This window comes from Osmerus mordax, chromosome 18, assembly GCF_038355195.1.
Source record: "Osmerus mordax isolate fOsmMor3 chromosome 18, fOsmMor3.pri, whole genome shotgun sequence".
Lineage (NCBI taxonomy): Eukaryota > Metazoa > Chordata > Actinopteri > Osmeriformes > Osmeridae > Osmerus > Osmerus mordax.
The window spans coordinates 3,481,603-3,509,164 of record NC_090067.1 but is presented as its reverse complement, the minus strand read 5'-3'; the positions used below and the strand labels follow the sequence as shown (position 1 = coordinate 3,509,164).

General features: G+C 46.6%; 1 protein-coding gene across 1 annotated transcript in view; it reads left to right on the top strand.

Moving 5' to 3' along the window:
- LOC136962462 (CUB and sushi domain-containing protein 3-like) overlaps positions 1-27,562 on the top strand; it is a 164,259-nt gene that overhangs the window by 25,234 nt on the left and 111,463 nt on the right. The window contains 1 exon segment of the mRNA XM_067256247.1: positions 10,017-10,239. Within this exon segment, the coding sequence (XP_067112348.1) occupies positions 10,017-10,239 (223 nt within the window).

Sequence of the window (27,562 nt, the reverse complement as noted above, 5' to 3'; positions counted from 1 at the left end):
AGGCTGCTCTTCAAAGAGCTGTCAAGGGTGAGTCAGTGTTTACCAACTCTGATTGCCTCCATCAGTATTAAACAATACTAAGACTATGATTAGATGTCTTATTATGGGTGACTGGGATTGTGTACGGGTAATGTTATCATAGGACTGGTTACTGTAATCATAGTAGGAGTTACTGTAACCATAGGACCGGTTAGAAATTATGGGTACCATAATTGGGGAAGTTACACCCTAAGAATAAGACAGTCCCCTTGTTCATTTTACAGTTCTCTCAGACAGGGTGTGTGTGTATATGAAAGAGAGAGAGAGGGGGGGGGGGGGGGGGGGGAGAGAAAATGTGTGCAAATGTGAGGGAGAGAAAGTATTTGTGTGTGAGGGCTGGCTTGGGCTCCATCTTTGTGGAGGAATATGTTTCGATCTGTCCGTCTCTCTTTTTCTGGCTCTCTCTCTTAATTCAAAATAAACAAATAGGCTTTATAAGCCTGAATGTTCAGGTTAAACAGTTTTGCCAAAGCAGGTTACAGTGAAGGGAATTACAAATGTACTTCTTAACACAACTAAATCATCATCAATCATGAAACAAACAATTATAAGAATGTCAAGTTGCATATAATGTATGATTATAATAAGTTATAATCTATGCATTTTTTATAACAATTGTGCATGACATGTCAAGAGATTTTTCAAATATTGCCAAAGCGAACACACTGTACAGTGTACAGATATGCAAATACTGTATACATGCACATATACTTTTGCCGCATGCATAGATGCTGTCTTTTTCTCTCTCTCTCTCTCCCCCCCCCCTCCTCTCTAAGCCTGCTGCTCTTCAGGGATGTGTAATTCTGGAGCCGGTGGAGAATAAAGCCGACTGCTCCTAGAAAGCTCCTCTCTCTCTTTATTTTCCCTCTCCTCCTCCTCTCTCTCCCTACTCCCTACTCCCTCTTTCTCATTCTCTCTCATTCTCTCCGTCTCTCTCCCCCCCCTTTCTTTTTCTCCTCTTTCTCCTTTCCTCTCTCTCTCTATTTAACTGTTTCTCCGTTTTGCTCTATCTCTCTTCCTCTCTCTGTTCAGTTGGCGTCCTGTCTCCCCACCCCTAACCACACCATCCTATCAGTATGCAGCACCACCTGCCCTGTCCTCCAATCCCAAGCCTGTTCTTAGATCATCCTGTCTTTAAGAGCCCTGTATTAGAGACAGATACCACAATGATATAATGTGTGTGTCTGTGTGAGAGAGTGTGTGTGTGTGTAGTGTGTCTGTAGCCTGGGAGATGCTACATTGGTGTGTGTGTGTGTGTAGTAAGTGTGTCTGTAGCCTGGGAGATGGTGTGTGTGTGTGTGTGTAGTAAGTGTGTGTCTGTAGCCTGGGAGATGCTACATTGGTGTATGTGTGTGTAGACTGGAATATTCTACATAAAGAAATTGCCTAAAGTGGCAGGGGGAAAAACCTGAAAATCAATTTGATTCGTTGTCAGTCACAATCCAAGCATTGTGTGTGTACGTCTAGTCCATGGTAAGAGGAAGATGAGTGGTGTGTGTGTCTGTGAAAGAGTGTCCGTGCGTGTGTGAAAGGGTGTGTGTGTGTGTGTGAGAGAGAGAGTGTGTGTTTGAGGAGTGTGTGTGTGAGAGAGAGAGTGTGTGTGTGTTTGAGGAGTGTGTGTGTGTGTGTGTGAGAGAGTGTGTGTGTGTGTGTTTGAGGAGTGTGTGTGTGTGTGTTTGGGGAGTGGGTTGTCCACTGTTCACCCAAAACACAGAGGTGTAGGTGAGATGTTACTCATGAACATTGACAAGTGTGTATGAGGGTGAGGAAGAGGAAGAGGATGAGGGAGAGAGGGAGAGAGAGAGAGATATCCTTTGTGTGTGTGTGTGTGTGTGTATGTGAGAGAGATAGTCAAATCTTGTTTCATGGTGTACTGAGTGCAGCCAGGTTAGAGAGTGGAAGTGTCAAACAGAGGGAGAAGGAATGTGTGTCTGAATTTGGCCTGCAGCTGTGTGTGTGTGTGTCTGTGTGTAAGTGTGTGCGTGCATGTTCAAAACTCAACGTTGCCTCTTCTCCTTCCATCCTCTCTCAATAATAAAAATAACAACATTACACTAGGCGTGTACCGCGTTTTTCTAAATCCTATTTCGAAAGACAGTCAAATATTTTAAAAGGTGTATTTATATATGTATAAATATAGGTAGTTCACAACGAGAGGAATCGTGAACTGGAGGGAAGAGGAGGGAAGGGATGGAGGTTAACTGGTGAATGCAAGATTGAAAAGGTGGGTGTTGAGGCCCTGTTTGAAGGACGACCGGGTCCTTTCCCGTCAAATGGAGCTGAGGAAGGTGTTCCAGAAGGAGGGTGCCGCTACTGAGAATGCCCTGTCGCCCCAGGTCTGGAGTCAGGTCCTGCCGGTTTTCAGTGTGGCTGCATCCACAGACCGGAGGCATCGGATCGTGGTGTGGGTCAGCCATGTTACTCACGGCTTTGTAGGTGGTGAGTGGCATTTCAAAGGGAATCTTCAGCGATGGGTGGAGGTGAGCTCACGGTCAGTGGACTTCTATATGTATTGAAGGTTGTCGGGGATTTCGATAGGCGAACCAAAGAGGATGCTGTTGCAGCAATCGAGTCTGGAAGTGATGAGGTGGAAGAAGGCTCTTTTTTTTGTGTGACCTGGTGGATGTGAGGCAGGAACGAGAGGGTGGGGTCAAGGAGGATTCCAAGGTTGTGGACCAGGGTGGAGGGGGTGAGGACGCAGCCATCCATGTTGAGTGAGAAGGTCTGGGTGGAATATGTGCTTGGGCCGATGATGAGGAAGTCAGATTTACCGCAGTTGCGTTGGAGAACATTCCATTGTATCCATGCTTTTCTGTGGATGGAGGGTGGAGTGAGTGGCTGAGGTGATGGTGTTGAAGGAGAGGTAAAAGCTGGAGGTTATTGTGGATAACCTATTGAGTTGATTGTCGTCAGCATAGCCGTGGAAACAGAGGCCATGACGACGGAGGAACTGTCCAAAGAGGAATGATGTACAGGATGGAAGAGGAGGGAACCAAGCACTGAACCCTGGAGGACACCATGGTGACTGGTACTGAACCCTGGGGGACACCATGGTGACTAGTACTGAACCCTGGGGGACACCATGGTGACTGGTACTGAACCCTGGGGGACACCATGGTGACTAGTACTGAACCCTGTGGGACACCATGGTGACTGGTACTGAACCCTGCTGGACACCATGGTGACTGAACCCTGGGGGACACCATGGTGACTGAACCCTGGCGGACCCCATGGTGACTGAACCCTGGAGGACACCATGGTGACTGAACCCTGGGGGACACCATGGTGACTGAACCCTGGGGGACCCCATGGTGACTAGTACTGAACCCTGTGGGACACCATGGTAACTGGTACTGAACCCTGCTGGACACCATGGTGACTGAACCCTGGGGGACACCATGGTGACTGAACCCTGGCGGACCCCATGGTGACTGAACCCTGGAGGACACCATGGTGACTGAACCCTGGGGGACACCATGGTGACTGAACCCTGAAGGAAAACACAGGGACAGGGGGCAGTGAAGGATTTGCAGTTACTCATGGAGATGTATTGGTGGCTGTCTGAGTTAATTGCCAGCCACAAAAATAAGCTAAATAAGGAGCCGGTTATGCCGAGGGAGAGCTGAGGGAGGATGGAGCTGTCGACAGTATCAAAGGCGGCGAGGATGAGGACGGCGAAGGAGGATGAGGATGGTGAGGAAGCCAGAGACAGCAGAGAGACGTGTATAATTGATGATCTTCAGCGGGGCGGCTTCTGTGCTGTGTTTGGAGTGGAAGCCGGATTGGAAAGGTTGGTAGTGGTTATTGGATTCGAGGTGGGATTTAAGTTGATGCGGGGCAACTGGCTGGAGGATTTGACAGAAAGGGAAGGTTGGAGATGGGTCTGTTGTTGTCTGGTGGACCCAGGTCAAGTCCAGGTTTTTTTGGTATGGCGGTGAGCTGGATTGTGGGGGAATGAGGCAAGTGTGCCGGAAGGAGTTGATTACATCGGCGATGAGTAGGGAGAGCGTGGGGAGTAGGGAGAGCAGGGAGAATAGGGAGAGCAGGGGGAGTAGGGAGAGCGTGGGGAGTAGGGAGAGCAGGGGGAATAGGGAGAGCAGGGGGAGTAGGGAGAGCGTGGGGAGTAGGGAGAGCGTGGGGAGTAGGGAGAGCAGGGAGAATAGGGAGAGCAGGGGGAGTAGGGAGAGGGTGGGGAGCAGGGAGAGCGTGGGGAGCAGGGAGAGCAGGGAGAATAGGGAGAGCAGAGGGAGTAGGGAGAGGGTGGGGAGTAGGGAGAGCAGGGGGAATAGGGAGAGCGTGGGGAGGAGGGAGAGGGTGGGGAGTAGGGAGAGCAGGGGGAATAGGGAGAGCGTGGGGAGGAGGGAGAGCAGGGGGAGTAGGGAGAGCGTGGGGAGCAGGGAGAGCGTGGGGAGCAGGGAGAGCGTGGGGAGCAGGGAGAGCGTGGGGAGCAGGGAGAGCGTGGGGAGCAGGGAGAGCAGGGAGAGCAGGGAGAGCAGGGAGAGTAGGGAGAGCGTGGGGAGCAGGGAGAGCGTGGGGAGCAGGGAGAGCAGGGAGAGCAGGGAGAGCAGGGAGAGCAGGGGGAGCAGGGAGAGCGTGGGGAGCAGGGAGAGCGTGGGGAGCAGGGAGAGCGTGGGGAGCAGGGAGAGCGTGGGGAGTAGGAATGTAACCAAAGTCTAAAAACATATAAGGATGAGCACGTATATGAGCATGAAGGGTATTAACACGTGTGACAAACACAACGTTGCAGATGTCCGTGTGCCTATATCATAAGGTACAAGCTGTCACCCATTTCTCTAGCTAGCTAGCATGGGAGGAAACCTGCAACAATTTGGCTTGTGTTGATTGCTTTTCTGGCAAAAAATATTGAGTGTAAAATGTTGTAACAACATAGAACAACTCCTCACAGCCACCCTGCCAGGATGCTGTTCAGCTGACTAGGTACTTGCACTGCTGGTTAGCACCATGGTGCTATTTCAGAAAACAGTCAAGTGCCCATTAGTACTAATCATTTTAATTTGTAATCCCTTTAATGAGCAGACCCAAAAAGAAACATTTCACTAAACATAATGAATGACACGACTTTCGTGTTGGGATCAGACAACTTCTGGTGTCCATGCTAATTCAGATCCAAATTGATATTGTACAGATACAGATGATGGCATCTTGTTACACCTCTAGTGGGGAGAAAGGCCTTGACTGGAAAGGAGGGCATAGGGTCAGTGGCACAGGTTGAGGACTTCATGCTAGTGACTATGGTGAATTGGTCAGAAGGATGTAAATGGTTGGATGCAGTGGGGAGGGTGGTGCAGGGGTGGGGTGATGGGCTGAGGGCCAGGGAGGGTGGTGAAGGAGGAGGCAGCCATCTGCTTGTGTATTGTGCCAATGTTGATTTGGAAATAAGAAAGAAGGGTGGTTGGAGGGTGGAGAGATGGCGTCCAGGGGTTATCTGCTTGTGGAGAAGGAGTTAGGAGTTACATTTACATTTACATTTAGTCGTTTAGCAGACGCTCTTATCCAGAGGGACTTACAGTAAGTACAGGGACATTCCCCTGAGGCAAGTAGGGTGAAGTGCCTTGCCCAAGGACACAACGTCAGTTGGCATGACCGGGAATCGAACTGGCAACCTTCGGATTACTAGCCCGATTCCCTCACCGCTCAGCCACCTGACTCCTAGTTAGAGATGGCGTCCAGGGAGTTATCTCCTTGTGGAGAAGGAGTTAGGAGTTAAAGATGGTGTCCAGGGGTTATCTGCTTGTGGAGAAGGAGTTAGGAGTTAGAGATGGCGTCCATGGGTTTGAGGAGTTTGTTGATGGTGGAGAAATGCATTTTGGGTTGTTGCAGCCAGATTGGAGTGATGGAGGAGTAGTCCTCCTCTCCTCCTAATCTCCCATCGTCTCTCCTCCCCTCTCCCCCTCCCCTCCTATTTCCTCTCCTCTCCTCCTAATCTCCTATCTCCTCCTTTCTTCTCTTCTCCCCTCTCTTTTCCTGGCAGAAATGTTTTTGCCAGAGAATGTAGAATTCTGCAGCTGTGCCTCCATGGAGTGTGTGTGTGTGTGCTTCCATGGAGTGTGTGTGTGTGCTTCCATGGAGTGTGTGTGTGTGTGTGCTTCCATGGAGTGTGTGTGATGATGCACGTCATCTCTCAGTCTGGGAGCCTACCTCACACTTACCCTAATGGGCACTGTGTGAGTCATTTTGCAACACACACACACACACATACTGATACACATGCACACAGAGATATATATATATATACACACACACTGACAGACACACACTGATACAAACACAAAAAACACAGACACATAAACACACACACAGCATGGCTTAAACAGCCTCTATTCTCACCTCAACTAATTACCCCTTTGGGGGAACAGATAAACTCACATAGCTTTCAGTACATGTGTGCATGTTTTGTGTGTGCATCAGTATGTTTGCGTGTCTGTGTGTCTGTGTATGTGTGTGTGTATTTGTGTGGATGTGCAGTGTGTATATGTGTCTATGTGTGTGTGTATTATTGTGTGTGTGTTATCAGTACCAGCCAGCAGACAGACAGTGTATTGTGTTGGCAGACATGAGGTCATCTGTTCATTGAATCCAACCAATGGAGCCTTCACTCAATCATCTGCAACTAACCTCTCTCTCTTTCTCTCCCTCCTTTAACTCCTTTAACTCGTATTTCTCTCTCTGTGTTGATACTTTTAGTTTTTTAAAGAACGCTTTTGATAAACTCTCTGCAGTTCTATCCCAGTAGGTTGTGTTGGACCAGCCATCTTGGTTGTAGTCCTTATGAACGTGTTGTTTGTGGTCCTAATGTGCTCCTTGGTTGTAGTCCTAATGAGTATCTTGGTTGTAGTCCTAAGGACATTCTTGGTTGTAGTCCAAATGAGCACCTTGGTTGTAGGCCTAATGAGCATCTTGGTTGGCATCATCTTCATGTTCACAACATGAAGATATATGCACACATGCTCTCATTTACACACACACACCAACAGCTCATTACTGTTAGGGTTACTGTTGTCTTCCTATCCTCATTTGTCAGAATGGCATCTGTAATGACCAATGACAGGCTGTGGTGCCATTAGAGCCGGGAGCTCGGCAGCCCTTCCCAGCCAATCAGGTCCAAGATGACGAGCAATGAGGAAAGGCAGGCAGCCGACCAGCATATGCCTGCCTGTGTGTGTGTGTGCCTGCCTGCCTGTGTGTCACAGACCATTAGCTAACTGGAGCTTATGTAATCATAGTTGAGTATTCCACAGGCTGTATGTGCTTCAGCACATGCATGCTCCCTCTGGTGCACAAATCACTGCTGCCAACGGCTCGGAGACGAGATTACACAGACATGGTGTGTGTGTGTATGTGTGGAGGTTTTCTAGGTAATTGCCCAGGTGTATCTCTTCGGATCAAGTGAAATGAGAGACTGAGTGACCTAGAGTAGAGGGGGAAAGGAGAAGGGGGGAGGGGGGGTAGGAGGAAGAGGAGGGCTGGAGGAAGAGGAGAGGAGGGGGAGGAGGGGGGGAAGAACATGAACAGGTTTTCGGTTTCACATACCGAACAGTACAGTAGAGAACGGGCATCGTTGAAATAATGAATCAATGAAGTAAGACTGTGAGAGAGAGCCAGGCAGGAGAGTCTGGATGTGGAGGATGTCCCAGGGTTTTCACCGGGCTCCTGAGCTTGGCCGATCTCCCCCGAGGTGTCTGGACAGCACAAGAGGAGATTCTCCTCCAGGTGTCTGGACAGCAGAAGGGGAACTGTGGAGTCCAGCAGGCGATGGGGAGGGGGTGGGATGTGAAGGCAGAGACATGCCGTCTGTTAGCTACATGATTCAAAGAAAGCATGCTAGCTCTCTGTTAGCTACATCAATCACAACAATAATGCTAGCTATCCGTTAGCTTATTAGGGTTGCCACGCATCCCGGATTTTCCGAAGGTTGGCCATGTGTATACTTTAATTTGTATGGTAGCCGAAATACGAAAGCTTGCTTACCCCCCCCCCCCCCCCCCCCCCCCCGCGCCCCCCACCCCGGTCGTCGTCCGAACGTTCTGTCCGAGTGTCCCGTTTTTGCCCCCCGCAAATCTAAGGTGACGACCCTAGTTAGATACACGATGCACTGCAAGCATACTAGCTATTTGTTATCTAGATTCTAGCTTCGCCATCGTGTTTTACCATGAATCCCAGCAAGCAAGCGCGCTGCCTCCATGTTTCACCGCAGGTGTGTGTCTGATGCGTTGGGTCAAGCTTAATTAGTGCCCACCGGAAGATAGGAGGTGGTCGCACTTAGGGAAGCTCTCTATCACACGCATGCACACACACACGCACTCCACGCACAGACATGCGCACACACACGTGATTGTGGTTGGTTTAAAGAAAGAGACTCACACAGGTGAGAGTTGCAAGCTGCAATACCCACACTATCTATTATGTTTTAATATCCATACTACTATTCTATCTAATATGTCATAGGGACACCCTTACAGAGAACCCTATTAGCCAGGAGAGCATACCAGCCCTGTACCCTGAACCCTACTAGCCAGGAGAGGATACCAGTCCTGTACCCTGAACCCTACTAGCCAGGACTGATCCTGTGGTGGCTGCTTGCTCTGACAGAAAACATGCAGCTTTTCTCTTTGTGATGTAATTCAGCTTGTCTCTGCATTGTCACCTGGATGCAGACAAGAGAGAGAGAGAGTTCCGGAATACACCATTCATCCTGCAGAGACGCACCTCTGTTCTGAACTGGACTGGACTGGAGAGGAGGGGAGAAGAAAGGGGGAGGATGATCAGGAGAGAGAAGATATGGAAATGGCCTTCTCCTCCTCCCCCCCCCCGCTCTCATTCCTCTATCCCTCCCCCTCGGCCTATTCTCTATCCCTCCCCTTCTCCATATTCTCTATCCCTGCCTCTCTCCCCTCCCCTCATCCCTGCCTCTCTCCCCTCCCCTCTTCCACCCAACACAGCCCCTCCCCCTGCCCCTCCCCCTCGCTCAGAGAAGGGACTGATATATTCCTCTCACGGCCTGCTAGTAAATTACATCTGGAGTGTATTACTAACTCTGGACAGGGGAAGGCCAGACACACACACACACACACTCATCACACACCCACATCACACACACACTCACCACACACATACACACTGCATGGCTCCTGGTGGTATAGTCTTGTGATGCTTGGTGTCCAACCCTAACCCCATCACCCCTCCATCACCTCTTCTCCATCCCTCTGTCCATCCATCGCCTCCTCCCCTGTACTTTTCCTATCTCTCCATCCCTCCCTCCATCTCCTGCCTGGATTGATTGGACATGAGTGTGTAAGTGTGTGTGTGTGGAGATGTGTGTGTTTGTGTGATTTTTTGTGTGTGGAGGTGTGCGTTTGTGGAGGGGGGGGTTTTAAGGTGTGTGTCTTTTATGTGGAGGCGTGTGTGGGTGTTTGTGTGCGTGAGTGTGTGTGTGGGGGGGTGTTGGGTGTGTGGGTGTAGAGGTGTGACTAATAGTTTAGTGACTTCCTGCTGAGTGATTGTGTATCCTGCTGGGCTTCAAACAGGACATGCTGCTGCTGGAGACCAGCTACAGCACACCATCCTGGGTGTGTGTGTGTACATCCTGGGGAGAGACCAGCTCTAGAGGACATCATCATGTGTGTCTTCCACTACTAACTATGCATTTATGATCCTTGATCTTCCGCTGTACTTTCTACTTTGTATACAGTATGCACAGTTTGTACGTGTTTTGGATGAAAGTGCCTGCTAAATGAATAACATGTCATGTATATTGTACGTGCACCTGGGATGCACACTGTATAGACCAAGAGAGGGGAGAGAGTGTTGAAGGTTAGAGTTCACCTCACCTATTCACCTGGTATAGAATATGCTCATATACTCACCTGGCATAGACCAGCTAAAAGATGTTGTTCTCCCTGTTGGATTTGATGTTTCTAACTTCTCTTCCTCCCCTCCTCCCGCCCCCTCCCCTCCAGGGTTCGTGTATACGTGTGGGGGGATGCTAAAAGGCAGGAACGGCACCATCGAGAGCCCAGGTTTCCCGTACGGCTATCCCAACGGTGCCAACTGCACCTGGGTCATCATCGCCGAGGAGGGCAGCCGGATACAGGTCCTCTTCCAGGCCTTCGCCATCGAGGAAGAGTACGACTTCCTGTCGCTCTACGACGGACACCCCCACCCCGCCAACTTCAGGACCAGGTGGGAAGGGGGGAGAGAGAGAGGGGGGGAGAGGGACGCGACACCCTTGCTGTTTGTTCTTCCAGGCTCTGCGGCCTGGAGATCCTTTCTCTTTATTTATGTTTGATTCTTCTACCTTTCTTCCCTCCTTCCCCACGTCTTTGTGGAGATGTTTCACTCGCAATCCTGTCTCTCTCGGTCTCTCTCTCTGTCACTCTCTTTCTCTTTCCCTGTTTCGTGTCGCTGGGTCAGAGCAGCGTGCCCTTCACAGGAAGTAGAGCAGGACAGAAGGTTCCACTAGTGACATTTCCACAGATGCTGCTCTCATTAGTCACTTCCTCCGCCGGCCCCAATGTGACCACCTGATTGGTGGACGATTCCATCATCTGTGAGAGGAGATGGAGAGGAGCGTTCCCTTCTTAGACACGACAGAGAGAAATCTCTCTCGGGTTAGGGTTCAAACAGCTGCAGATCCGTTGTCAAATGAGAACGTTCCGGAGAAATCCTTCTCAGTAATTAAGACTACAGACTACAGCAAGACTATTAACGAGTTACTGTAATTACTCTCGCTTGATTAGCATGTGCCAGACACACACATACACACATAATGTCCTCTCCGGCAGTGTGTTAGGCTGGAGCAGGATCCTTGTCTTAGCTTTGTACCTGAAGCAGGTTATCATGCAGGGAAACGTGTGTGTGTGTGTGGGTGTGCAAGATAGAGAGAGAGAGAGATATATAGGGAGACAGAGACAGAGAGACAGAAGGAGAGGGGAAGATTAGAGCTGCCACTGATATTGCCCTCTCTAAATCTGGTGTAATATCCCTTTAAGCTGCTCTTGAAGCAGGTGGACATAAGGGACTGATCTCGTTTAGCTGCTCAAATACAATACAGACACCATGGTGTGTGTGGGTGTGTGTGTATGTGTCTTCTTCATCCAGGATCACCACAGCCACAATGGTGTGTGTGCGTGAGCGGGTGTGTGTGTGTGTGTATTTGTGGTCATTTTTAACCACCCTTGTGGGGACTAGAAATCCCCACAAGGAATTTATTTGTAAGGTGGATTGGGGTTAGAATTAGTGTCAAATTAGTTTAAGGCTTTAGGTTAGGGTTAGGGTAAAGGCTTGGTGTTCACACGGTTTTGATTGGGAGTGAATTGTCGGTCCTCACTGGGATAGTAAAATAAACCTGTGTGTGTGTGTGTGTTTGTCTGAGGGGGGCCCTGTCATGCGGAACTTGGACACATCTGTAGCTCTTCAAACTGCCTAAAAATAACATCCTGCTCAGAAATGCAACAGTCGGGGAAAAGACAGACCAGGGAAATACCTTAGTCTGCAGTGATGCCCCTCTCTCTCCCCCCTCTTCCTCTCCCTCTCTCTGCCCTCTTCCTCTCCTCCTCTCTGCCCTCTCCATCTATCTGCCCTCTTGCTCTCCCTTCCTCTCCTTATTGCTTTCTTCCTCTCCCTCTCTCTCCCCTCTTTCTCTCTACCCATCTTTCTCCTTCTTCCTCCCGCTCTCTCTCTCACTCTCTGTCTTCCCTCTTCCTGTCTCTCTCCCTCTCTTTCTCCCTGTCTCTCTCACTCACCTCTCATTCTCTCCAGGGTAGGGAGGAGACTTAAAAGAGCCTAATTAAACAGTTAAACCTGTGAATAATGTAGATTTCTTTTGGCAGGCAGAGATGACAGACAGACAGACAGACAGACAGACAGACAGGCAGGCAGGCAGGCAGGCAGGCAGAGACAGACAGACAAGGAAGTAGACAGACAGACTTGAGAAGCAATACAACTTGAAAAGCAGGACCGTGTGTGTGTGTATGTGAGGGAGAGAGAGAGGGAGAGAGAGGGAGGGAGGGAGGAAGAGGGAGGGAGGAAGGGGGAGGGAGATGGAGGGAGAGAGGGGGGAGGGGGGGAGGGAGTTCTCTTAGGGCGTGAAGTAGTTATGGAAGCTAAACTACCATCTATCTGTTCAGAGAGAAGAGGAAAGGAAAGAAAAGGAAAGGATCTCCAGTCTCTGACAGTGCTACCTAGTGGTAGACTGTGTGTACTGCATCTCTGTTCACTGCACTAAATCCTAGGGTAATTGCATTCTAGTGAGAATCTTAAAGTCTATCCTTGCCCAGATCTTGCCCCACTAACTACAGGGGCTTACTAGATAGCTACGAGAACAGGGGACCAACTAGCTAGGCCCTAGATCAAGGAGCTAGCTAAGGCAAAGATAGAGGGTTAGCTAGCCCTTACAAAAAATAAGTACATTCAAGTATACTATAAGTATACTAACATATGGATAGTACACTTTTAGTTCACTTTTGATATACCTTTAAGAAGTATGCTTAGAAAATAGTTCACTTTTGATATACTTTTAAGAAGTATACTTAGAATATAGTTCACTGTTGATATACTTTTAAGTATGCTTTGAAAATAGTTCACTTTTGTAAGAAGTATACTTAGAAAATAGTTCACTTTTGATGTACTTTTAAGTATGCTTTGAAAATAGTTCACTTTTGATATACGTACTTTTAAGAAGTATGCTTAGAAACAGAAAATGGTATACATTTCTTCTGGAGTAGGATGTACGTTTTCTATTATTAAACAGCAAAAACAGTCAAAATAATTTTTAAGTACATTACAGGTTAAATTTTTTAGATCCATCTCATTCTAATTATTCATGTCTATGAAAATCTATTATACATTGCACATTGACTCTTTTTTGGTACTGAAGCAGTAACCTTAATTACTGCCAAAACATTCTGAAGCCCTATAATCTTATACTAATAATTATCAATTGGAGTATTAATGGAAAAAAGCTACTTGAGAAAGAAGAAGACAGAAGGGTTGCATTATGCATTTGAAGCTTATACTGTCAAACTGACTGAAGAACAAAATAACAACGTGAAAAAATGAAGATAGCTTGGCTCATTGGCTGGTCAATTCCCATGATGCAAGGCGGTAAATAGTGTTAAAATGTAATGATAAGTTTGCCGTTTGTTCGAAATACAAATGTAACTTCATGAATTTCGTTTTTTAAATGTGTCTGCTTAGAATGTAGTGTTTTGTTGCGTGGTCATTGTTGTGGTGGTTTACATTACATTTACATTTAGTCATTTAGCAGACGCTCTTATCCAGAGCGACTTACAGTAAGTACAGGGACATTCCCCCGAGGCAAGTAGGGTGAAGTGCCTTGCCCAAGGACACAACGTCAGTTGGCATGACCAGGAATCGAACTGGCAACCTTCGGATTACTAGTCCGACTCCCTCACCGCTCAGCCACCTGACTCCCTTACCATTGTAACCATGAGTTAAGTTACTGTTACGTTTCATAAGAAGAGCTGGATTCTTTAAACATCAGTGCTTGAGGAGTGAATAGCTTCTGCCAGCTAAGAAATTGCAGTGTAACTTTGGGCCCCAGTTCTCGCTAAGTGACTTATAATCTGAGTGTTTGAGGGGCTCCTAATAATTATAATATTTTAGTAAGTAATAGTAAAATTTAATTTAATAAGTTTACTTCTTGAAGTACTTACATTAATTGAAAGTGCACTTAAAAGTATTGCCCAGTATACTTTGAGGCTCTTTAGGAAGTATACTTCATGGACTGAAAGTGCACTACACAGGTTACTTTAGAGTATTCCAAGGTATACTTTTAAGTACTTTGGGAAGTATACTTTATGAACTGAAAGTGCACTACACAGGCTACTTTACAGTATTCAAAAGTAAACCTTGAAATACACTATAAGTGTACTTTAAAGTGTACTAAGTGACCTAAAAAGTGGGCCAATTCAGTTTACTTAGTACAAAAATAGTATATAAATATGTACACTGCTAGTATACTTTAAGTAACATGATAATAGCATACTTTTTATACTAAGTATACTTACAAAATAAACTTGAAGTATACTTCTTTTTTGGAGTTGGGGCTATTAATCAGAATGTTGTTGGTTCGAGCCCCGGCTGTGCCAAATGACGTTGTGTCCTTGGGCAAGGCACTTCACCCTACTTGCCTCGGGGAGAATGTCCCTGTACTTACTGTAAGTCGCTCTGGATAAGAGTGTCTGCTAAATGACTAAATGTAATGTAAATGTAATGTACTTAATTATTTAAGGCCTTGGACAGTGGCTTAGGTAATTACCTTGGGGGCTTGTACAAGGGGCTGGCTGGCTAGCTAGCTAGGGTCTAACTCAGAAGGCTAGCTAGGGGCTATGAGATGAGTCTAGGTGGCTAGATATGCAAGTGCTCGAACAGGGGGCTAGCTAACTAGGGACTTGAATACAAATAGCTAGCTACTTAAGGGCTGCGGGGTTAGCTAGCTAAATAGGGGCTAAAGCTGTGCTTGCTAGCTAATTATGAGTTAGGACAGGGCTAGCTAACCAGCTAGAGGCCAGAACTTGGCAGTAGCTAGGGGAGACGGGGCTATTTGGCTAGTTTGTGTGTTAGGGACTAGGATGGAGCTTCTTAGGGGGTAAGACAGGGCTAGCTAGCTAAGGGTAGGACAAGACTAGTTAGCCAGTGTGTGTTATGTACTAGGATGGAGCTCTCTAGAATGTGATAGGGACTAGGATGGAGCTAGCCATGGGCAGAGGGGTGTGAAAAGCCCTTTAGAGTCTTTAAATATCTTGCCTCGTCTAGGTGCTAAGTGGCTGCCTCTGTGGACAGATCCAGCCACTACATCACCGTCTCAGCGTGGTGTGTGTGTGTATGTGGGAGATGGAGAGAAAGAGAGATCGTGTATCTTTGTTTGTGTCCATGTGTATGAGACAATGTGTGTGCTTGTGTGTGTGGCGAGAGAGACATTGTGTGTGTGTGTGAGCTTGTGTGTGAGCTTGTGTGTATGTGTGTGTGAGAGAGCTTGACACTGTGTGTGTCTGTGTGTGCACCAGTCACCCTCTCCCAGTCTGGCTGGCTGGTTGTATCCTGTAATTATGTCTCTTTGTGAGAGAAATGGCTGTTTAAGCTGCTTTGCTGGACTTGACTCTGTGAAGGGGAGGGTTGAGCGGTAATGTGTGTGTGTGTGTGCGTAGAGCAGTGTTTCTGCCTAACCCTCAGGCTGGTTGAGAGAGTGTCTTGATCTTCTGCTTTTGATCAAAGTTAGTCAAGTAACGCCCATAATCGGAACATGAAACTGTGTTCGCCCACTTCACTAAAAGCTTCATGGTAACAGTGCTCCAATCACATGCCTCCTCCAGCTGAACAGTCCTCCAATCACATGCCTACTCCTGCTGAGCACAGGATGTGAATTATAACAATCCTCCAATCACAAGCCTCCTGCCGAACTCAGGAAGTGAATAATAACAGTCCTCCAATCACACGTCTTCTCGCATGCATCTTATCTGATATGAGACGGATAATTACTCCTGTATCAGCTATTGTGTGGGTGTTTGTGTGTGTGTGTGTTTTCAGAAAAAAAACCTGTTGACAGTGAAACTAGCATCTGTGAAACACGCGTGTAATGGTTTCTCCCTGTACATGCAGCTATCTGACATGCACACATACACACCACACACACACACACCACACACTACACAATCACACACACCACAGCTGGACTGACCCAGATTCCTCAGAGGTAGATGAGGTGAAATTCACTTCTCCTCTCCAGTCAGATCTGCACACTGCCTTAATAGGTGTGAAACACAACACAGAAACCTTTGATGTTCAACACTGCCAGTGTGGAGGAATGGGTGTGTGTGTATGTGGTGTGTGTATGTCTGTATGTGATGTGTGTGTGTGATAGAAAGTGTATATATGTGTGTGTGTGTGTCTGCCAACATCAGAGTGGTGTTTACCCCCCAGGAAAATAGTTTCATCTCATCTACATTAGTTCCGACCCTGAGGGGGCTTCTGATGATGTTCTTGATAGACACACACATAGACACACACACGCGTAGACACACACAGACATGCACACAAAGACAGTCTTCTCTCTCTCTCTCTCTCTCTCTCTCTCTCTCTCTCTCTCTCTCTCTCTCTCTCTCTCTCTCTCTCTCACTCTCTCACTCTCTCACTCTCTCACTCTCTCACTCACACACACTCTCTCACACACCTACACCCGTATCAGGTACGTGGTGAATGCTCTATGTGCAGCTATGCTGATTTGTTGGAAAAATTGAAGATGTAACTGTTATCCTGTATAAGAATGATTCTATGTTCAGTATTCCTTGGGTGCAAAGAGGCCTACCTCCAAATCTGAACTCTGGGTAAACATACAAGACCCTTCTCTTGGGGCTAAGGACTAAGAAGGGGAGGTGGAGGGGGGGTTTGTTTGTTAATTTAAAGGAGACACTTTTTGACAGAGCTAGAAGGAAGACTGAAGTCTGGTGACCATTTGCTTGTCACCTCGTGGTGACAAGCAAGCGATGCACACACTCAAACACGCACGCACACACGCATGCCAGGTCTATGCAAGGGAGCCAATGAAGAAGAGCCATTGAACATTTGCATGCCTTTGTTTTAACCAATGACTGTCAAGAGCGGGTCTGTTTAAATAGGTAGCTAGCACAACATGCTAGCAGACAAAAACTTTGTAGCACAATGGCGTGTGATGTTTTTGTCTCCTTGTGGGCTGGCCGCAAGCAATAAAGCTTTCTTAACCTTATTCACCGACTGACTGTGCAATGCTTAATAGATTAATATTCCTGAAAGATTACACCCCATAACACACACACACACACACTCACAAACACAAAACCCTCACTCCTAACCCCAACACTTCATGTAATTCTGAGTAACACTAATTCGGGGAGTCAGGTGGCTGAGCGGTGAGGGAGTCGGACTAGTAATCCGAAGGTTGCCAGTTCGATTCCCGGTCATGCCAACTGACGTTGTGTCCTTGGGCAAGGCACTTCACCCTGCTTGCCTCGGGGGAATGTCCCTGTACTTACTGTAAGTCGTTCTGGATAAGAGCGTCTGCTAAATGACTAAATGTAAATGTAATTCAAACACTAAACCTCACCCCCCTAAGAACACTGTGTGTGAGGGCCAAGAGGCCTCTTTACCATGTGAGCTAAACAAGTCCACACACGTACAATAAGGCTGCTCGATGATGGTAAAAATCATAATCACAAAGATGAATAAAGATCAGTTACATGGAGATCACAATTATTTTAAGTGATTACTCACTGACTTTGGAAGCATCTTGCATTCATTGAACTCAATGGGGGGGGGGAAAGCGGTCTGGTTCTTTTTTGTCACAGAGAATGTTACGGTGGGTAATAGAAACAAGAAATAAAGAAATACAGTGGATGTGAGGGAATCATCTCTCATCGAGGTGCTCGTCTCCCAACATCTCACCCAATGGGTATCCTGATGGAGAGAGAGAGCGAGAGAGAGAGGGAGCTGACGCTTTGCTGCAGTTTGCCACACTCGAGGGAGAAAAGGAACGTATTCAACAGCACACAGCTCTCCTTTTTCGGGGATGGCGAATTTATGTTAGTGTACCTGCACACCCTCACTTTAAAAGACCCACCCATACAAACACTGTGTTTTGCATGCTCGTCACAATATCCCCTTATCTTGGCTGAGCAACACTAAACATGCCTGGCTGAGGGTGATTTGGGGCTTGTAGGGAGGGGTGAGAGCACACCGCTGTAAAGGAGAGAGGGGCGCTGGATTTACAAGACCAGACAAGAGCGTCACAACAAAACGGAATGTGGCCCAGTAATCATTCTAATCTCGATGATCTTGTTTCCATGATCGTTTGAAGCTAGAATCGTAAATTCAAATTAAATTAATCGCCCAGCCCAACACACACACAGACATACACGTGTCTGTCTGTGTGTGTGTGTGTGTGTGGGGGGGGGAGTATTTCTGTGCTGTCAGTCCTAACCGGGCCTCCATATTCATAGATAAGACATCTATCCCCTGGAATAAATCCCTTCTCAAAGCTCTTAACACCTCAGCTTGTGTTTGTGTGTGTGCGTGTGTGTGTGTGTATGTGTTGCCCTATGCCACCTGTGTGTGTCATTCCAAAGGGTGATTCAGTGGAATCATGGTTAATCCCCCCCCAGCAGTCATTAGATAGGATGGCATGGCCACAGGGGGAGTCACACACACGCACAAATTCAAACACACACACACACACGCCCACACAAACTCTCACGCACACACTCACACACAATCCCCCAGTAACCCTCTGACTCGACCATGCTAACAGTTGGTTCATGCCCTCTGTGTGTGTCTGCGATTGTGTGTGTGTGTGTGTGTGTGTAACTGAGATACAGAACCAAGATAATGCTGCCTCTTACTTCTGCTCATTACATTATACTGTGTGACCATCAGTCAAACAAGACACAGTGCGCTCACACACACACACACACTCACACATCTGTCTTTTGAAACAGGACCACAATCTCACTCATGTTCCACATCTATTATGTATGGCGGTTCGATTGACACACACATACTAGCGCGCACACACAGTTACAAACACGCACACAGAGACTCAGACAGACTGACACACACACACGCACGCACACGCAGGGGCGAGAGCCCAGGGAACGTGTAATCTCACTTAGGGGACATACTGCGGCAGGCTCAAAACCACACAGTCAGCAACACCCTCAGCTAAGCCCTACCAGATCCTCTCCAGCACCATCACTCATACACACACACACACACGTTCACACTCTCTCTCACACACACACACACATTCACACTCATACACCCTCTCATGCACGCACACACATTCACACTCACTCTCAGACGCCCTCTCATACACACCCACTCATACACACTCTCATATACACTCTTATAAACATGCACTCATACTCACATACACACTCTCATACACACAGAGAACATCCAGATCTTAAGGCAGTAAGAGCTCACTAAGGTGTCCAGGTTGACTCCAGAAAAGCGTTTCAAACTGGAGCCAGTACAACTTTAAACTGTTAAACACTGTACTGAGAATAGAACCTTATACTCTGAAATACTCATACTACTGGCACAATACTGAGAATAGAACCATATACTCTGAAACACCAACACTATATTGACACCAAAATGAGAATAGAACTACATACTTTCAAATATTCATGTTATGCTGACACTGTACTGAGAATAGTACTGCATACACTGAAATATTCTTACTATACTGAGGATATCATTGTATAGTCTTATATACTCTAACTATAATATATACTACAATACTCACACTAAGATGTAGTGTATAGTGTAGATGTATATTTGGTAGCACAAACAAGGTTAATTTCAGGACACTACTATTACACCTGTTAGATCACTGAAAGGTCTACTGTGCAACATCATACGTAACAAAACACCTTATTTGTGCATCGTTAGTTAGGGTGGGGTGGTCATTTAGCCTACTCTAGAACACATATACATGCACACACGCTAGGAAATTGACTCACACAAGCACACACATTCCCAGGCCGGCGAGCGACAGACCCACAGGGCGTGTTTAAACAACTTGTTAATTGCAGCGTCGTCGTGGGACATCCACACCCACGGAGCCGTCTGGCCTACATGAGCTACACTACGCTGCTAGATTGCTAATCGCTATGTTGCTAGCATGCTTGTCACTGGATCCACTCTGCTAGCATGCTAATCACTGTGCCGCGAGCATGCCAATCACTACAGCCACGTTGCTAGCATGCTCATTTCTACCTTGGTAGCATGCTAATCACTAAGTTGCAAGCATGCTAACCACTATGCTACATTGCTATCATGCTTATCAGTCCTACCTGGGTATGCTGTTTTTACTATTATAATTACTTATAATTCTAAGCATATGGCAAATTACCAGGCTAAATGCCAGTCTAACCTCTGCTAAACGCTAGGCTAACTGCTTGTCTAAGGCGGGCTAGGCAAAGTATTAATTGATGGATCTAGAATAGAAGATGGAAAACTAACAGAACATATCAGGGGAAAGTCTTAACTCTTCCTATACTCTATAAATTATATGCAGCCTAGGTTCTATACTTTAGAGGATATATATATTCTAAAGTTTGTATAGTCCTACTCCAGAATACGCTCGAGCTTTTACGTTCTTGAAATTCTATACTCTCCATAGGTTCTCTACTCAAGTGGTTCTATAGTCTATAGGTTAGCCTATATATTCTAGAAGTTTTAAACTAGAGGTTCTACACTCTCTTAACCATAGACATATATACATGTCTATGCTCTTAACCCTTGTGTTATCTTCGGGTCATTCTGACCCATCAGTCATTGTGACCCACCGTCGTATTGGGACAACTTTACCGCATACAAAAACCCAACGGTTAAAAGAAAATGCTTCACTTTGTTTTTGCGTCCTTTTCTCGCCGATCGTGTAGGTAAAGGCACGTATGGACTCCTATGAAGCGTTCTCTCAAGCGGCTGTGTCTCTGTCCGTGGTGCTGTGTGGGCCGTGGCAGCCCCTTCTCTCTCGAGTCGCACAATGTGCTAAACTTAAATCATAAAAAATGTAATTCGTCCCCCCAATGTTGACTCCATGACTACGGCCTTGGGTCACACCCACCCATATGATCAGACTAGTTGCTTCAATCAACAGGTTTGTGCCGGTGCAGTTTCCCGTTGTCCATCTGGATGTGGGCTGAACTTTTTTCCATTAACGTATCCTTTATTATTTACCGCTTAAAGGTCAATGATGAAGAGCATCCACAAAGGGAATGTAGTTTTCCTTGTAGCGAGAGCATTTAAACACTTGTGATTAGTCAAGAGGCTCTCAGGCGCTCATAGACACAGGACGATGTTCGCGCGTGCGAGAGAGAGAAAGAAAGAGAGAGGCAGAGAAATGACAATGAGAGCTGAGCACATGAGACGAAACAAAAGAATGCTGCCATCACTTAACATTCAATCATTGTCTGGAACAAACATAACAAAATGAGCAACTTAAAAGAACTGATTCAAAGTTACAAGTGTGGTTTTGCATGGCAGCACCCCTAACTCAGAATGTCTTCCAGTGCGCCTGCATGCACACAAACTCCAAAATAATTGCAGTTTAAAAACCAATGGTGACCAGATTGTCTAGTTAGTATTCATCACTTTTAAATGTTTCTTCTTTTTAAGTTAATTAATGGTTTGTGTAGGCGGAATTATGTTCTGGCAACATTCAAGAAATGGGTTCCAACTAAATTTAACGACCTACCCCAAATCACACATTGTCTCTTATTTTGTAGCCTGATAATATAATATAAAATACCAAGAGGAATTTTAAACTCTGTTGGAGGTTCTATACTCTCGAAGTTGTTTAACGTTTCTATTCTTTAGAGGTTCTAATGTCTAGAGGTTTTATACTCGATGTTCTATAAAGGTTCTACTCTCTCTAAGAGGTCCTATACTAAAGGTTCTATACTCTAGAGGTTCTATACTCCCCTAGAGGTCCTATTGTCTCGTCTTGTGTTTCGATGCAGTCTAAACTGTACTAGACTAACTACGTTCTCCTAGAGGTTCTACCCGTCTCTCTGATTCTAGTAGTTTCTGGTGTTCTCTGGAATGCCTACGTTTAATTACACACAGAGATGATAGAAATACTGACAGACCTTCAGGCCTTGTACACTCACTCACGCATGCGCGTGCGTACACACACACACACACGCGTGCACACTTACACACCCGCACATGCTGTCTCCCATAAGCATGCACTTACGCACACACACACCCTCACACACGTGCACGCTCACACAACAGACACGCATTAATTCATTTATTCACATTTTCTAATATGGCCCAAAACAACCCCAGGCTCTCATGGCTGGCTCTGTCTGCCTGGCCTCAATATCTCTGCAGCAAAACTATGGAGGACATTCACACACTCTCTTCTCACACATACACACACACACTCCCACGCACATTCACACACGAATACATACACACACTCACACACAGTAACACTGGCTTGCACACAGTAACACGGGCTCACACACACACACACACACACATTGATTGACACACTGTAGACCACAACAGACAGAAACAGGCTGGATGAGCAGTTTGACTGCATCCTTAAGACAGCCTTTCTTTATGTGTCTAATCAGCTCCCCTCTCCTCCTCTTTCCTGTACTCCCACTCTCTGCTCCTCTCTCCTCCTCTGGATGGGGGAATTCACATGGGCAACGAGTGGTTAATGGAATATTGAAAAGATCAAAACACTTTTTGTCCCTTTTGCGTTGTGTGCCTAGCTAGAACGAAGTAGAGAGATGGATAGAGGGGGAGACATGGGGATGGAGAGGAGAGGCAGAGAGCTGGAAAGGGGGGTGTGAGGGAGGACAGGAGAGGGGGAGGATGGGAGGGACGAGAGGAGGATGGGAGGAAAGGAGGTTGTGTGTATGTGTGTTCAGAGAGAAGAGTTTGCTGCATGCTTCACTGGTCCAAACATTACCTCAGCAGCACAAATACTCATTCAATTAAATAGCCTTGTAACCTGACCCCGTGTGTGTATGTGTGTGTGTTTTTGTGAGTGTGTATGTCTGTTTTCATTGCCTTCAATTCAAATTATACCAAAAACAGTGGATTTACTGTGTTGGTGTGTACTGTATGTGCGTGAAGGTCCAAGAGTGTGTCAGATTCAGAGTGGACTTTTCTTTCGACGCCCTTGTGAATTTCCAACCTTCTCCTTATCTCTCTCCACACTCTGCTGAACCACTGCCAATGCCCCTCTCTGTCTCTGTCCATCCCCCCCCCCCCCCTCTCTCTCTCTCTCTCTCTCTCTCTCTCTCTCTCTCTCCATTTTCTCTCTCTCTCTATCCTTCTGTCTCTCCATTTCTCTCTCTCTCTATCCCCCTCTCTCTAACCATTTCTCTCTATGTCTTTGTCTCTTTCATACCTCTCTCTCTATCCCTCCATTTCTCTCTCACTATCCCCCTCTATGTCTTGCTCATCCCCCCTCTCTCTTTCCCTTTCTCTGTCCCCCTCTCTCCCTCTCTCTTTCTCTCTGTCCCTCTGTCGATCTCTCTCTGTTGCTCTATGGACTTTTTATTTATTTATTTATTCATTGTGAGAGCTGCTTGTCCTCTGTTTCTCTCTCTCTGTGTGTGTGAGTGTATGTGTGTGTGTGTGTGTGTGTGAGCGAGCGTATGTGTGAAAGAGAGCGGGAGTGTGTCAGTGTGTGTGTGTAAGTGTACAAAAACAGTAAGATTGGAGAAAGCTTTCATAGTGATTGCTGATAGGACAGTTTACCAGGAAGTCCACAGGGTCATTACTGGGTATGAAGTGCATCTCTGGTTCCTGTTCTACACACAGACTAGACCCATGTACCTAGAAAACATGATGAACATGAACATGGAGACTTGATGAAAATTAACAAAGAATACAGACATACATAAAATACACAAAGGCTGACTTATACAGACACACACACATTGTATCTCTCTTTCTCTCACTCTCGCTCACAAACACACACATGCACGTCCAGTAGAATTCTTGTGAAGCCCAGGGCTGTTGTGTATATGATAAATATCATGCATTTGGATCAAATGACTTCTGTCTACAGCATATCAGACTGTAATGGCAGCCAGTGAAATATTCATCAGCTTGTTATTAATGAGGTGTACGTTCTCTAGGAGCCTCAAGACACAGCCTCATTCCATGTCTCCTATCAAAAAGGCCCTGCTCCAAAGAGAAGTTAGCTTCCACACGTGACTCTGTGTGTGTGTGTGTGTGTGTACAGGAACACTGTCTGTCTTCATCCAATTACCTTTTACAGCACACACACACACACACACACACACACACACACACACACACAAAGACCATTAAAAGCTGTGTCACAAGCCTGTCAGTGTCGTGTGTGTGTGTGGTTAGGTCTGTGTGTGTGGTTAGGTGTGTGAGTGTGTTTGGTTAGGTGTGTGTGTCTGCACGTGTGTGTCCAGACATGCAGCTTGTGCTCATTAAGGCCAGCTAGGCTGAAACATTGACCACGCCTGAATGAGTTTCAGTCAACGCCACTGCTCCTTGTCCAGTCACACACAAGCACTCCTCAGGATGGCTATAGCTCAGGGGGCCAGAGCATCTGACTGCAGATCAAGAGGTTGCAGGTTTAAATCCCCCCGTACATCGCTTTGGATAAAAGCGTCTGCAAGATGAGAACTTTATAATTATTGTGAGTATTATGACAGCTCTTGTATCTTCAGTCACATGTTAGAACAAGTTCTGGTAACAGTGCAGTCAGTACATAACATTGTTCATGTTGCTGCGGCGTTCTGACTGAGGCACTAATTGGTTGTGAGGAAAATCAGATGATTTTAATTTCCATCCAATCAATATTTGAGCGAGGCCTTTGAAGTGGCTCCTCAGAGTGAGACTGGAGAGACTGTCTTCTGAAGGGTTATAAAAAAAGATGAGAGATGGGGAGAGATGGAGAGATGGAGGAAGATGGGGGGAGGGAGAGAGAGAGACATTTGTCATTTCTGGTGTTATGTGTGAGACCAGCTGGAGTTCTGTCTGCAGAGAACAATACATATACACTTGAACCTTTAGAACATACCACTCTACACCAGAAACTTAAAAACAACTGTGTAAAAAAGCATACAAATATCATTTCATTAAATCATTACAGACACAGAACATTACAACATGAATTTAGAATCTCTCTCTGTCTCTCTCCATCTCTCTCTCTCTCTCTCTCTCTCTCTCTCTCTCTCTCTCTCTCCCCCCCATCTGTCTCCATCTCGTCTTCTTTCTCAAATCACCATCACTAAAGGAAGGTCTTTGTTGGTTGAACATTAGCATTTGATTGATGCTGTGTTTAATTGCTAACCAGTGTGAATTATATTCTCATCTAAAACATCATTAACATAAATATTGTTTTGGTCACATTACTATCATCATCATTATTATAACCCAATGATCATTTGTCACGACCCAGACTTTAAACACACCCACACACACACACACATACTCACACACATGCACATGCAGGTTTGTTTTACTATCCTTGTGAAGACCGACACTTCACTCTCATAAAACAAATGTCTTATTCCTAACCCTTATCCCAAACCCTAAACCTGCCCTTCATGTCATTCTAACCCTAAATCCCTGAACATCTCATAGAAACAGCAATTGAAGTTGTGGTGATCAAGAAAATGTCTCCACAAGCGACAGTTTGCGTACACGTTCAAACATGCACTCACGACTACACACACACACACCAACACACACGCACACACCACTACACATACACCAACACACACGCACACACCACTACACACACACCAACACACGCACACACACCACTACACACACACTAACACACACACGCACACACCACTACACGCACACCAACACACACGCACAAACCACTACACACACACCAGCACACACCACTACACACACACAAGCACACACCCCTACACACACGCCAACACACACGCACACACCACTACACGCACACCAACACATGCACACACCACTACACACACACCAACACACGCACAAACCACTACACACACACCAGCACACACCACTACACGCACACAAGCACACACCCCTACACACACACCAACACACACGCACACACCACTACACACACACCAACACACGCACACACCACTACACACACACCAACACACGCACACACCACTACACACACACCAACACACACGCACACACCACTACACACACACCAACACACACGCACACACCATAACACACACACAAGCACACACCACTACACACACACCAACACACACGCACACACCACTACACACACACCAACACACACGCACACACCATAACACACACACAAGCACACACCACTACACACACACCAACACACACGCACACACCACTACACGCACACCAACACACACGCACACACTGACCCTGCATGTCAAAAGGCATACTTTTTCTTTTGACTTTGAGCACGTACTGCAGCTGCCGGTGCAAAGTAAGTACTGTTGCATGCTGCATGCATGCAGCATGCATACAATTGAGACATAGTGCATAAACATTGTGCTCTCAACTTTGACCCTCTTTGTTCCACCATCCTTCACAGTTCGTAGCGCTAACATTTTTACAGTGTTGAACAAATGATTAGTGATGCTTTTTTTTTCTGCCCGGAGATACAACATATTAAATATAACCCAGAGCAGACCAGACACTTGCATACTGTCGGAGGGCATCCGGAGGGCTGTTGTTACTTTGGAACGTCTGTAGTGACATATCTTCCACTGGCCAGAGGATTGTGGGTCAGAATAGCCAGAAAAACATGTTGGCTTGCACACTGGAAAATGTGACCAGACCATCTGGACCATGACCTGAGTGTCTGGAGGAAGAGGATGTTGTGTGACTGGAATCATAGGCCTGGTAACCCTGGTAACGACGACTGACGCTGAGGAACGTCCAGTAATCATGTCATACTTGGCATTTAGCCTCATTTGCATATAACAGTTCAAGCTGTCCAATGATATCCATGTTCATGCCAGCTGGGGGCCGGGATTGGTCCAATTGAGGTCCTCAGGCCCAATCGTACCCTTTGCTGATTGGTATGCTAATTATTCTGAAAAGTATGCTAATGTGTTTACTCGTTTATCCGATGACATCAGAAGATGTTTACTCTCTAATGCTCCAGTGTTCTAATGGCTTTTAGAGATGCCCTCCAAACACACATATCTTCCATGTTGTACCAGATCTTCAACCACATGCCATATCTCCCATGATGCACTAGATCTCCCATGATGCACCAGATATACAACCACACGCCATATCTCCCATAATGCACAAGATCTCCAACCACACGCCATATCTCCCATGATGAACCAGATCTCCATCCACACGCCATATCTCCCATGATGCACCAGATCTCCCATGATGCACCAGATCTCCAACCACATGCCATATCTCCCATGATGCACCAGATCTCCAACCACACGCCATATCTCCCAAGATGCACCAGATCTCCAACCACACGCCATATGTCCCATGATGCACCAGTGTCTCTGGAGACCATGCTAATGCCAGACAACCGGTCCACTTGTTGTTGTTGTTTAACTACAGTGGACGTTGTTTACATGCAGGAGGATTTGAGTGTATGTTTGCATGTGGCTTGTATCGGCAGAGATGGGAGCCAAATCATGTCTGCCAGGGCCTGTTTGAAATGGCAATTGTTCTACCAGCTCACACACACTTTCTCTCTTGCTATATCGTGCACACTCAAATACACGTCCCCCCACCCCCCACACACCCATCCATTCGATGTGGGTGTGTTTGAAAGGTATTGTTTATCAGTCAGCATGAGGTGTAGCCCTGCCTGCCTCCCTGCCTCCTTCTGCTCCGCTCTAAACCTCCCCGTTTTCGACAACCATGATCTACGTTCTGACCCGGCCTGACAGCCTCTCCTCATCTAACATTCTGCTGCATCCCACATTCTAGTCTACATTCCTAAGTGCTCTACATTCTA